Source organism: Monodelphis domestica, chromosome 1, assembly GCF_027887165.1.
Source record: "Monodelphis domestica isolate mMonDom1 chromosome 1, mMonDom1.pri, whole genome shotgun sequence".
In the NCBI taxonomy this organism is placed as follows: Eukaryota; Metazoa; Chordata; class Mammalia; order Didelphimorphia; family Didelphidae; genus Monodelphis; species Monodelphis domestica.
The window spans coordinates 144132921-144147409 of record NC_077227.1 but is presented as its reverse complement, the minus strand read 5'-3'; the positions used below and the strand labels follow the sequence as shown (position 1 = coordinate 144147409).

Here is a 14489-nt window from a genome sequence, read left to right as displayed (position 1 = left end):
TAAGCAGAACCAGGAGAACATTGTACACAGTAACAGCAATATTGGGGAATGATCAAATGTGAAAGACTTAACTACTCTCAGCGATACAATGAGCTGGGACAATTCTGGGGGACTTATGACAAAGAATGCTATCTACCTTCAGAGAAAGAACTATTGGAGTTGGAATACAGATCAAAGCATATTATCTTTCACATTAGTTTAACTACATTTTTATTTTGGGGTTTTGGTTTTATATAATTATTCTGTTACAAAAATGAACACTATGGAAATATATTCTGCATGATAATACATGTATAATCCAAATTGAATTTTCTTGCCAACTCCAGAAGGGATGGGAGAGAGGGAGATAATTCAGATCATATAACTTCAGAAAACTTCTGTAGAAATTTGTTATTTTATATAATTGATAAAATAACTTTACAAGAGATCTTATGAATTAAGGGATTTTATATTTTGATAACTGATTTAACAGTGGGAAAATCCACATATAATAAATATCCTCCAGTGTAGCTAGAGGCCTTGGGACACTATACCTCAGATAAAATAGAATCCTGTATTTTTTCACAAATATTTGTCCCTAAAGTGATGAGAGATTAATTAAAAAAAGTAATAGAGAAAATATGTTTTGATTGATACACTACAGAAATGAGAGCCTAGACTTCAGATTTGTCTCAAAGGAAGCTATTTAGAACTGCAATTTGATCTTTCCAGTAAATATTCACTGTCTTTTGTAAGAATTACATTTTGTGACATCAGTCTGTGGTCAAATTTTTAGACTAAGGTTAAAGAGCTGAAAAACCTTTGGTTCTGAGCATTCTTCAAACAGCACTAAGGAGTATGTCGGCTTTGATTTTGAGTCACATTTCCCCAATGGAATGTAAACTCCTTAAAAGGAAAGATTGTTTCTTTTCTTATGTTTGAATGCCCTTTTCCTAGCATGGTGCCTGATATATAGCACTGCTGTCCTTACCTGATTGATTGGCTAAAGGCTAAGGCATAGTTCAGCTCCTTCCCGGACCTTCTGTTGACTACACTTAACAATAGAGACAACTGCTATTTTAATTATTTTCTATATGGACTACTGTCCACTACTGTATATTCCTTGGCAATCATTTTCTATGATTAGTGGTCAGCCATGAATTCAGACCAAAAGAGTTAAAAACTTTGAACTGATTCCCTCAATGAGCTAATTCCTATATGTACAAAATTCTGGCAGAGATAATTAATGAAAATCAGCTTTGTAAAGATGATATAAGCTGACTTGGGAGATATAAGAGATGAGAAATCATACTCTTAAAATGGAAATAAAAATACTTCTTGGAAGGCTACATTCCTCCCACTGGATCCTAAAGAGTAAGACATCCCTGGGGTGTGAAGTAAAAATTTCCATTTGAAGAATGCCATTTAAATGCAAATTTCCTGTGGGTGAGAAGAATATTATTTGTATTCAAAGGGAGAAGAAAAATCTATACTCTTTTCCATACCTAAGCTCAGATCTGGGACATTTACGACATCAGTCTGTGGTCAGATTTTTAGACTAGGGCCAAAGAGCTGAAACCTTTGCTTCTGATTCTTCAAAGAGCATCAAGGAATCTGGCTGCTCTAATTTCTATGGTTTTAAAAGGCTCTAAGCTCAGATTTGTGATGTAGAGTAAGTCATTTTTCATCTGTAACCTCAGTTTCCTCATCTGTAAAATGAAAGAAGTCAAGTTTATATGATCTCTAAAGGTACTTCCCAAGGCTAACATTCAATGACTAACCTACTTATCATTCTATATTCTGAAGGGGAGAAATCAGAGATTGCTTCTTTCCCTAGGCTGCTGTGTCTCTTTAATTTGTGTGGTACAGAAGATGGTGTTGAAGCAGTGGATGGGGAAAGGGGAAGACCTTGGCTTTTAGTTCCCACTTCTGATCCATTAACTTCTCAGTGCTCTGGGCAACTGTCTAAGAATATAAGTTTCAGAGCAAGTGCTGAGGTTTTCTCACCTTAGAACTTTTTATACCAAAGAACTTGCTATAAGAAGTCCAATCCCTGTTACCTTTTCTATGTAAGTGCTGGCTGAGAAAGAGGTAAATAATTCAAACTCTGAGAATGAAATATTCACATTTGTTTTGAAAATCCTGTTGACTAGTCAGTCCAGCCTCAGACCAACTTCTTAAACTTAGATCCACAGGGAAGGGAACTGAGGCACAGAGAAATGAACTTGCTGTGAGCTCAGAGTTAGACCATCAACTGGGGGGTCACAATCAGACTCCCTCAACATTTTAGTGTTTACTGTCCAGGATCCCACATCCAGTTGCTCAGCAACAGAACCCCAGGCCACAATCTAATAGCACATTTACCATTCCTACAGGCTATCTTGAATCCATTGTGTATAAAGAAAGCGTCCCCCTTCACCTTCATATACTCTCCTCTCCCTCTCCCCCCCCCCTCACACACACACACACACACACACACACACACACACACACACACACACAGTCTGCCCATTTTTGACTATTTATACAGCTGCAGGCACTGCTTTAAGGAAAGGAGATGATTTGTGGTATACACTGTTCTCTAAGGGGAACAGATATTTGAAAGAAAAGGATACTGAACCAAGATCCCTTTTTACCTGCTGTGGCATTAGCAAAGTTCTTGAATTTTTTGAGCTGAAATCTCTTCACGGCCACTGGTTTCCCGTGGTACTGAGCCTGGTATATAATGGTTCCACTTCCACCTTGGCCCAGAACATTGTTTTCATTTTCACTGCATTCTAACTTGCTATTTTCCAGAAATAGCCTGCCATGAACATAACACAAATGATTAGTCTGGGAGGAATTACACTTTAAACATTTCTCTGTACCGCCTCCTCAGGGCTCCCTATATTTGGAAGATAACCTGCATAAAGTGTGAAGTATACTGGATGTGTTATGCCCACGGCTTAATGACATAACTCTAACATTTCATGGAGCCAAGTGAGTTAAATTCAAAAATTAATTATTCATGTCAGGGACCCTGCTAGATATGGAAGATACAAAGACAGAGACACAACAGATCTTGCCCTCAAGGAACTCCACTCCTTCAACTTGTATTCTGATCATCTAGGGAATAAAGCTATTAGGTGATTAATGAGTATCCATCCAGAAGGGGCAGGAAGAAATCTTCTAGAATAATGGATATTATATGTGAGTTATTTCAAAGTGATCAAGAAAAAAAAAAACAATTGGTCTTTCTTTTGCTGGGTCCTTCCTTGGGGCATTCTTAAATGGCTAAGTTCTATCCTTAAGGTTATAGATAGGGTAGAAGAAGGATAGAGGAACAGTACAGAATTTCATTCTATTTCATTTTATTGTAGACAAATTCTGAGGACTCTGACTCTCTTGCATCTACCACCAGGCTTGCAGTGCCAGTACCATTTCTCCAAGTCCTTCCTTTAGGTTCTCTTATATGTTATTTTGCATTAGAATGTCAGCTCCTGGAGGGCAGGGGCTGCCTTTCTTTTTCTTTGTATTTGTATCCCTAGTGCTCAGCACTTTAATAACTGTTAGTTGTGGAAGTTAGGTGGCCCATTGGATAGATAGAATGCCAGGCTTGGAGTTAGGAAGACTCATCTTCCTTTATTCAAATCCAGCCTTAGACACTGGCTGTGTGACTCTGAGGGAGTCACTTAACCCTATTTACCTTAGTTTCCTCATTTGAAAGATGAGCTGGAGTAGAAAATGGCAAACCACTATAGTATCTATGCCAAGAAAACCCCAAATAGGGTTACAAAAAGTCAGACACGACTGAATAACAAAAAAATGTCTGTTGACATGAATACTCTCCTCAGTTCTTCCAATTTCCTGCCCAACACTGATTCATTCTCCTTCCTTTCTTTCTTCTGGAAGGTTGGTAGGTAGAAGAAGAGAACCATTTAAAATCCCTTTTCCTCCCTCCCTCAAGTCTCATTGACAATATAGCATATACCTACATGTTTTAAAAGGCTTTATATTTGCTGCCTTTTCCAGATTGCCTCACCATCAAACCAATATTGTATAATTCATGGAAAAGCCATGCTTTAATTTCTGACTTTTCCTTCTTGATGCAACTGAACCAACCTGCTGTTACTTATGATGCAATCCATCATTTTCCATTATTTTCCTGAGACAGGTCTTACAGCTGCTCAGACTTCAAATAGCTCAACTACACTATGCACCGGTCAAATAAAACTAACAAATTACCTCCCTTCCTCAGATTCTCAGGCAGACATGCTGGGGCTGTTATCCTAAATGCTTACTAATAACTACCTGGATGAGAAAGATACAGATTATTAAAGGGTCTGATGTAGCTAGCAGGCAGAGTTATGGAAATACTAGCAATTTACACTGAGGATTTTTGAAATGTAGCTTTCTGTCATGACTTTACAGAGCCTGGAAAGTGCTCTCGGAGGAAATATCCCCAGAGATTTACATAAAGCACTCACACATGGAAAAATGTTGCTTGACAAAGTTCAGGCATGATGGTTTGGTGGATGCCAGCATCTTAGAGGCACATGGTTTCAAACCTTAACACTGGGCTGACAGCTCTGGACTATCAAAGTCATCAGTTGACTGGTTGTTAATGTTTTCAACCAGTTTATGTGATACAATATTTCCTGTGGGGTTATTAATTTTGTTTGTATCATTATGGCTTTTAAAAAACTCCCTATCAAGTAATTTTGACTTTCTTTCATCTGGGAGGGCGTCAGGAAGAACACATTGGAAAAAAGGAATCATTTAAATTCCCCTCTTCATTTCAAGCCCAATTCATACTGCAGTATATGCTTGCTGAGGTTTCACATTTGTTTTCTGATCTATGATGCCTGACTCACAAACCAGAGTTGCCTGATTTTTGGAAAAGCTGAACTTCTTTATGGAACTGACCCAAATTATTGACTTGGGACTAGGCTTGAGTCAGCAGTGACAAGCTTTTCTCCTCCTATTAAATTAGATAAACTGAGTTTCATGCAAGGTAGGCTTTTTCAGATGAGATTTGAACCATGATAAAATTGCAGTCTTGAAATGAAAATGTACCCCAAATGAGTTCTTGCCCATTTAAAGATGTTTGAGACCAGACCTCAAAATATGGAGGCCAGATGATTTTTAAAGAACAATGGTGATTCAACTAAAGAAGAATTGGGGGAGAGGGAGTGCTACATGGCTCAGTGGATTAAGAGCCAGGCCTAAGATGGGAGGTTCTGGGATCAAATCTAGTCTCAGGCACTTTTTAGCTGTGACACTCTGGGTAGGTCACTTAATCCCTATTGACTATGCTTTTTTGATTTGGAACCAATACATAGTATTGATTCTAATATGGAAGGTAAAGGTTAAAAGAAATTAATTTAGGGACAAAACACTGTATAGCATATATCATTCTACAATACCTTGCTTCTGAGATCTTAAACATATTCTCTCTACAATCTACTATTTTAGAATTTAATCATTCTTATCTGTGAGGCCTTTTGAGATATTCCATGAATAACAGAAACCTGAAAAAAATTTTCTAATATTTTCTAAATGTCTTTGCTGATTCTACTGATGATGAATCTGGTAAGTTGAAAAGACTTATAAAAAAGACTTGCTCAAAAGCCTGAAATTCTTCTCTAAGTGGAAAACTTAGAACCATGGATTTTGAACCATGGTTTTGCAACACCCAAGCATATCCCCTAACTATTTGGGTGTGATGGAGACAGATCCTGAAGAGTAGTCAAGTTTTCAAAAAACATGAGAAGGTATCAAGCACTATTATGATTCAAAATGAGAAAGAAAATAGGTACAGTACATGCTTTCAAGGAGATTACAATCTTTAGTGGAAATGAGATGTAGATATATACATTCTAATTTATGTCAGAATGAGACAAGTTCTTAGAAAAAGTCAGTAAGAGTGATATAAAGATTCTGAGGAAGAATGAATCAGCTCTAGCTGAGAGATCAGGGAAAGCCTCAAAGGGTTATTGGGAAATCAAATAAGAATGTCACAATTCAAAAATTGCTGGAAACTAATGAGCAAGGCCAAGTCATCAAGAAATTATTTTTATTGACCACTTTTTTCTGGATGATCTGACAAAACGTTTTATACGGTCTTCAAAAGCTTATTTCCAGTATTATTATCTTAAGGTAATAACAGACACAATTACCTTAAAGACTTAAGAAACTGAAATATTCAATCTTGAGGTAGCAGTTATAAAAGTGATGTTTGAGAAAAGGAAAATGAAATCAGATTGTTTGGAACCTTTCCGATTCAGATATCTGCTGGAGACCCATTCTAATTTATCTTCTGTTTGTTGAGCAAGCAGCAGTGTAGAAACTGGGACTGAGAGCAAGCTCAGCAGAAATATAGTTTCAGCTTATTTATCAGAAAGAAAATAGAATACACCCAGGATACTGACGGTTTGACTTTCAAAGGTGATCATTTTTCCTCTGGCTTTTTCAGTAGCTTTCCTTCTCCAAGAAATGAAAACAAAATAAAAATCACTTGCTTCCTTTGAGAGAGGAGATATTGGGCTAAAAATGTGGAGGGCCATCAGGGGTCTGATTTCAATGCTGATTAGGATGAAACCTTGAACTTGCTCCATTTTTCTGACTTGGGCTGGTTTACCCTTCTTTAGCCAGCCTGGTGGCCCTCTGCTCTCAGAGTTTTGCCAGGGGTAGACTTTCTGTGGACATCTGGCCACCAGTTAAAAACTCATGAACTTAAGCAATCAAACAAGAAGCTGAGAAGCTCAAGAAGAATTTACTGAATGATGATCAAGAGAACCTATTGGTATGACTACTGCAAAACATAATTTACAGTGTTGTTAGAATAATCTGGTTTGGTTAAGACATGGCCAGAGGTGATACAGGTTAAGCATTAGCAGAAGAGTCAGATTGGTATCTACTTTGTAAAAGAATTTGCTGAGAAGGTAGATAACATATCTGATTAAATGCTGCCTATTTACATTACCTTGCTGGAAAATCAGTCATAAATAACTCTGGGACCAGCTCTTGCAAAGGAACAGGAATATCTGAATGACTGGGACATGTAATAAAGTCTTGCTCGATTGCAGTCAGGACACAGTCCTCCATATCAAAGTATTGCACATCTTCTATTTTCTCATTCAAGTCATTTTGTAGAGTTCTTGAAGACTCACAGATGGGGCATGGGACATATTGCTCCATGAGCAAGGTACCATCACTCTCAGTAGCTGTAAGGGCTGGGAAGAAACAGATATTGGTTAACAGAGAAGTGGTGTTTAGGGTTGTCAACTGGCTAGACATTTTATCACAGAAGTCTGTTCCTCATAGTTTCTTTTTAGAATATCAGTAACCACAGTTGCATAATACAATCTGTGATGTCTGACCCAAAGACACCCACAGTAGTCAGGTCTACACTGCATTCCTAGTAGATCAGATAAATTCAGGTTTTGACCCACAGGGCAATGTGTTCTTTCTCAGTATGCTACGGAGCCACTCATGTATGTTACTAGTCAAGATATGGGCCACTGGTCATTATTTTAGGAGCTTTAAAAAGATTTATACTCATGCATACACTCTCTTGTACAATCCACTTTGGGGATCATAAGTCTGGGGGGTCTTGGGGAAGGGATGTCTGTAGAAGACACAGTATGTGACTATATAGGGAGTAAATTCAGACCTCATTAGCACTTCATACTAACTGCTCATCCAGAATCTCAACAATTTATTCTATAACAACTTTATAAAAACAAATGACTTTGAAAAATTGAAGATTTCTGATCAATGCAATGACCAACTACAAACACAGAGGACAGATGATTAGAGCATGCTATTCAGCTGTCTAGCAGAGGTGATGGATGCAAGATGAAGAACGGGACACATATTTTTGGATTTGGGCCAAATTTGGAAATTTTCTTTTCTTGATTATGCATATCTGTTACAAGGGTTTTCTTTTTCTTTCTTTTGAGGGAGAGGAGGAAGAGAAAAGAATACTTAATGAAGAAAATTTTAATTTTTTTAAAAAAGAAACTGTCCATGACAAATTTGTGCTGGTCCACAAAACTCTGACTACTAATTCAATTCAACTAGAATTTATGTTAGTATCATGTGCAGAGTCTCCAAAAGGCCTAGATTAATAAGGGGGGACCCCCTAATCTAGCCTTCTTTTTTAGTCCTTCTCTTCTCAATCTGAAATGCTTCTTTCAGCATAGAGCCTTGCTCTGCCCATGAGCTTTAGTAAGGTTCTATACCTGAGGTTACAGAGTTAGATGGTCTAAAGTAGAGAATTTAGATAATTTTTTAAACCCCAGTATAATTTGGGTTAATGAAACTCTTATTTTAAAACAATAAATACTTAGGAATCTTTGGGTGGAAAGAAAGTCTTATTTATCTACACCTATTTTTGTGTGTGGCAATTTGGCATGCTTTAGTAAGGGAAGGAATCTGAAATAGGTTAGAAGCCAGAAATCATATGAGCATATTCCTACCATATTCCCCTTTGGGTGACTTGTCATTAAATTTGCAGGCTTCTGCTGCTCAAATTGAATGAGATTCTTTTTTCCCTTTCCATTAATCAGGCAGTCATTGTCTTACTCTACTAAATGATTCCATATTCATTACTGAGCTAATTCACTTAAAGCATCAGTCAGCCAGGCAGTCAACAATGTCTCACAAGCACAGGACCACAGTGTGTATGTAGACCATTGTACTAGCTGCTGGCAATAGTTACACCGTACCTGGAAATAGAGATGCAAGAGGAAGGAAAGCAATGGATTCTAGCAGTTGACATAAATGAAAATATCTGCCTCTCAAGGACAACTCACCACTACAAAAAGCCCCTGCATCATCCATGTTGTAGACACCCCCCACCCCTTTTCTGGTTATTCACCATGACCTTCGAGTAGGGCAGGGAGCCATATAATGAATGACATCTACAGATTCCAACTGGAAAAAAAAAACATCCTGACTCATTTCCACTAAATCATCAAATAATGGCATTCATTGTTCACAACAGCCTTTTGGAAAGCCTATAAAACACAGATTTCCTGGGACAGTCATAGGATTATAAGATCACAGATAAAAGGGCTGAAAGCAGCCTCAAAGCATATATATCAAGTCCAACCCCCTCATTTTGCAGAGAAGAGAGCTAAGTGTTGGGCAGTGATTTACCCAAAGTGGTAAGATGTAAGAAGGTAGTAATAATGGGTAGTGTCAGAGGTGGGATTTAAACCAAGGGCATCCAACTCCAATCTTTTCCCTTCTCTACACATCACTTCCCTGTTCATGGATTTCAACACCACAGGGATCTAGAGTTGGAACAGACCTTAGAAATCTACCCTGGTTCCTCACTTTAGAGAAAGCCCGATTCCATATTTTTTTAGTGAAAATTTATAAAAAGAACATTGTTTTACCAGACCACATATACTTACATGGGCTCAGACACTATGGCCACCATAATAGAATCTTTCAGTCCTGCTCTTTATATCAACTCTTCCAACATTCCCATCATTTTTAAAAAAAATTTTTGTTTTTTAAAACCCTTACCTTCAACCTAATATCAATTCTAGGACAGAGGAGTGGCAAGGGCTAGACAATCAGGGTTATGTGACTTGTCAAGAGTCACACAGCTAGGAAATATCTAAGAACACATTTGAATTCAGGTCCTCCAACCATCTTACTATCTAGCTGTTTTAAAACTATCAGTTTTATCTGGATCAAATTGCTTGCCAGTTCTGGGAAGGGGAAGGGAAGAAGACAATTTGGATCATCTAACTTCAACTTCAGAAAACTTTTATGGAAATTTGTTATTACATGTAATTGGTAAAATAAAGTATCTTTATAATAAAAAAAAACTATCAGTTTTAAAACTCTTCCAGCTACCTTATGGATTCCCAATGGTTGTACCAAAACCAAGGCAACACTATAAATGCTTGACTTCAGGATGTTGTTTTTTTTGGGATGAAATCGTACAAAATAATGATAATGATAATAACTAGCATTTATATAGTACCTACTATGTGCCAGGCATTGAGCTAAGAGCTATACAAATGGGGATAATAATAGCACCTACCTCCTAGGGCTACTGGGGAGCTCAAATAAGGTAACTTTTGTAAAGGGCTTAGCACAGTACCTGGTAGATAATAGGCACCATATAAGTGTTAGGTATTATTATTAATTGTCTCATTTGATCCTCATAATAATCATTCAAGGTAGGTGCTATTATCCCCATTTTACAGATGACAAAACTGAAGCAAATAAAGGTTAAATGACTTAATCAAGGCTACCCAACTACTAAGAGTCTTGAAGTCAAGTAAATGATGTTTACAATGAAAAGATTCCAAAGCAAACCTTATAAGTCAGAATGCACACCATGGAAGGATAAAGTAGTGTTTGGTGGTGGTGGGGGGGGCAGAGGAAAGTAGTGTGAAAAAGTCCCAAATTAATTCAGTTTTGGGGCTGGAAGAAAACTGAGAGATCAGCTAGACCCACCTATCCATTTTACAAAGAAGGTCATGGAAGATTAGAGAGATTAAATGTTTGTTGACTGAATAAATGTTAAAAATTAGCAATTTGATAATGACCTCATCAAAGACTATTTCAGTACTCTAATTACTGAAGGGGTGTAGCAAAGAACTAACAAAAGGTGGGTGTCTTCTCACTGCTTGGGATGCCAGGCCAAATGGATCCCAGTGAAGAGGTGAAGTCAATTGCAAACATGAGCATTGGGCAGACCTCTCTATCTATTGAAACTTTCTTCTCCATTTGGACTCTGCTGGAAATCTTCCATGGCAAAGGCAAACCCTTCTGGGGAGCATACATCTCTCTCTCTCTCTCTCTTTTTTTGTCTTGCTTTATATTAATATCAGAAGGTTGCTGAATAAAATTATCTGTTGTTTTGGCCTTTAGAAATCATGTAGGATTTAAAAATAAGCAAGGGAGATTTCTTGGTGGAAAAAACCTTTAAATAAAGGCAGCTCTTTGCTTTATCAAACAAGTCACCCTAAAATCAAATAAATACATTTTTGCAGTTACTCTTCTCTATAAATTTTAGCCCTTTCCATCAGGACTGTATAAATAAATCAAGTTTTAAAGGCTTATAGACATCTTCCTTTTATTACATTGAGATTAAAATGTCCGCTTTTCACGAACAACACATATAGGACATTCACATGGAAACCCCAAATCCCACATCGATTTTCCCTCCTTTCCTTTGGCTTCAGCAGGCCTTCCCTCAATGAACTATTGGAGGCTGGGTTCTCATGTAGTCAGAACTTCCACCAAATGGTCCTTGCAATGGTCTCCCCTGATCTTTTATGCTACCTGAATGGAGTCCAGAGAGAGTTCTTGAGATGGTGCAATGGAAGAGACACTGGACTAGAGTCAGGAAGACCAGATTTCAAATCTGGCCTCAGATACTTACTAGCTCTATGACTGTGAACAAGCCACTTCACTTGTTTGCCTAATACTTTCATCTGTAAAATGGGGATAATAAAGGTACCTACCTCACAGGGTTGTTGTAAGGACAAATAACCTTTGTAAAACACTTAACCAAACTTATAAGTGCTATCTGTAAAAATGATAGTTATTTTCATTTCATTTCATTTTACTGGAAGGAGGGAAACGAGCATTTATCAAGGAGTCTTATATATCAGGTATTGGGCTAATTTTATAAATTTATAAGTTTTATAGTAAATTTATTATCATTATTAAATATTATTAATTGTTGCAATATAACCATATAACATAATAATCATTAAATATTAAATTAATAAAATTTATAACTATTATCTAATTTGATTCTCATAACAGCTCTGAGAGGTAGGTGTCATTATTATTCCCATTTTATAGCTGAGGAAACTGAGGCAGGTAGAGGTCAAATGACTTGCCTGGGGTTACATAGCTAGTAAATGTATGAGGCTAGAGTTTAAAACACCAATCTTCCTAACTCTAGTATCACCTAATCGCCTCTCAATGGATTTGTGAAGTTGCTAATATGGATACTCCTTCCATCAGTGCAGCTCATAATCTGCCCTTAAAGGGCAGTGAGATGTAGAGGAAAGAGTCTGAACATGCATTCAAATTCTACCTTTGTCTATCATTTACTATTTGTGTGTCCTCCTTATCTAAGGGGCTTTCACCTAATCCCTTGAAATGAGGGGATCTTTTGTCAGCAGTCCCTCTAGGGATTGGATTAGGTAACATTTTAGGTTTCTTCTAAATCTAAATCACAGATCTTATGCTTTCTGCCTTTTGAACCTTTGAGAATCTTATCCCTGTTCTCTAGCAAATCATCCAAGAATTTTAAAAAATCACTCCATAGCAAAAATAAATAATATGGAAATAGGTATCAAGTGATAACATTTGTACAACCCAGTGGAATTGCTTGTTGGCTCTGGGAGAGGGGAGAGAAAGAAAATCAATCATGTAAACATGGGAAAATATTTTAAAATAAAAATTAAAAAATACATCCAAGAGTATCTACCCATTGTTTAGAGGCCTTCTATTTGGTATTTTTCCATCTCAGTGGCACTAATGCGGAATTCAGGCTGCCCACAAGCTGTTCCTCACTCTTAATGTATGACTGGTCCTTTTTATGATCATACCTTTTCTTCATGTTATTCCATATTCCACCTCTTATTTATAGGTTATTTTTAGAACCATGCTGCTGTCTATTTGAAACTCTTCCATTGGCATTTAGGTCACCCACAATCTTCTTTCTTTGGAGGCTGTGGTATGCCAAGATTCAAAACCCTATAGCATCTTTGGGAGGGCATCTGTGCTAAAATGATCAGTTTTTGTGCCAGGGAGCAGTTCTTGATTGACTGTTAAAAGGACTTCGTAAGAGGACTTATAATTTTCTAAATGAAATACACCCTACTTTCTTCTTTCTGGTCAGCTCTGGACCCAACTCACTGTCTATCTGCAATGTAGGTCTCTGAATTATGCACTGATGGTTTGACTCGAGAAAATGACAGCCCTACTTCATGTCACTGTCTAGACAAGTCATTTTTCATCCACTTGGTTTTTCCTGTGTGGATTATTAGCCTGACTTCTGAATAAATATGGATTTCATTGTGGAGTTTCATAATATCCTTGGACATGAGTTTTATTTTTTTTTTTAAGGACTGGATTTCTCCATCTTGCCCAAGCTAAGAAGTACAGGGGCCACTTATGGGCCCAATCCCATCATTGATTAAGTATAGAAGCTTTGGCTTGCTCCATTTCTAGCCTGGGCTGGTTTGCCCTTTTTAGGGGACACTGGGACCCCTATTCCCAGAGGCTCAGGGTATTAATATAGAACTTAGTCTAGACACCCTATTAGAATACCCCACTACATTTCAGTACTCCTATGCACAAGAGATCCAGCAGCCTCAGACTACATAGTAGAAGAGATTATAGACATGGGCTTGAGTTTTAGTCCAATAGGAATTCTTTCTAAATAAGGCTCATTAAGATAAAATTATGACATAATTCAGTAATGACTTCTTACCAGGAAACCACTGGTCTATCAAGGAATTGATATGATCAGTGATAAAAGCCATGGCTGAGAAATCTCTCACTTCTGATTGACAAATTATTTTTATTCCTCCACTTTTTTTCTTCTTCCAGTTGACATCGGAGGATTCTACACTACAATTGAGAAATGAAAAGAACCATGTTATCCCTTGCAGTTTTATTTATATTCATATATAGATGCCTTTCCATGTTGCTAGATTTCTAACTGTCTACCCCTCTATTCTTTATCCTCTCAATATTCTTCAAATATCTCTTTCCCTTTTCTATTCCTTAGTTATCATATTAAATTAAAATGTTTAAAATGTACAAACAAATCTTACTTTCAATGAATGCAATAGATATTTTAAATGTAAGTTTAAAATTTTTAAGTCAGATGAATTTAACTTTTTAAGTTTTTCACTTAAAAACCTTTTATTAAACCTCTTTCACCCACCCCATCTCCCCAAACCCAAATTATATATAAAGTTATTTTCTTTTTTCTGAAGTGTGTTGTAATGGAAAGAGCACTGGACCAGAAGTGTTGATGAATAGTAAGGAGTCTTAGTTCTTCTAAGGCCTAGATTTATGAACCTGAACAAGTCATTTAATCTCTATTCCTCAGTTTCTCCAAATGAGGAAAAGTAGAGGAATGTGGACCAGAAGATTTCTAAGATCACTGTTGACTCTAAAATTAAATGAGACCAAAAATTACATGCTCCCCCCCACTCTGTGCCATGGGTCAGTGGTCTTCTTCAATAGCTCCTACTTCTTACTGGAGTGAGGGGGTCCTTTATACCTGGTTATCTATTAACCAGGAGAGATCCAAAATGACTTAAGCAAAGATTTTGTTCCCCTTCACACAGACCAAATCCAGGCACATTCATTTGCCCATTTTGAACTAGAACCCTAAAACCACCCCCCCAAAAAACCAAGACAAAGAAAAACATTTTCCCTGGATCCCAAAAATATTTTTCAAAAGTGAGAAGCCCATACTCATAAGAGAATTGGCAAAACACACCTACTGCCCTTGAAGACCAGTT

At 37.2% G+C, this 14489-nt stretch overlaps 1 protein-coding gene across 4 annotated transcripts in view; it reads right to left on the bottom strand.

Annotated features, from left to right (window-relative positions):
- Positions 1-14489, bottom strand: part of LRRK1 (leucine rich repeat kinase 1) — a 154858-nt gene that overhangs the window by 27565 nt on the left and 112804 nt on the right. For all 4 annotated transcript variants that reach the window (XM_016424661.2, XM_056807503.1, XM_007479468.3 and 1 more), the window contains 3 exons: positions 13445-13584; positions 6944-7193; positions 2616-2782 (listed from right to left, as the gene is read on the bottom strand). In XM_016424661.2, coding sequence (XP_016280147.1) covers positions 2616-2782; positions 6944-7193; positions 13445-13584 — 557 coding nt within the window. The remainder of the gene's footprint in view (positions 1-2615; positions 2783-6943; positions 7194-13444; positions 13585-14489) is intronic.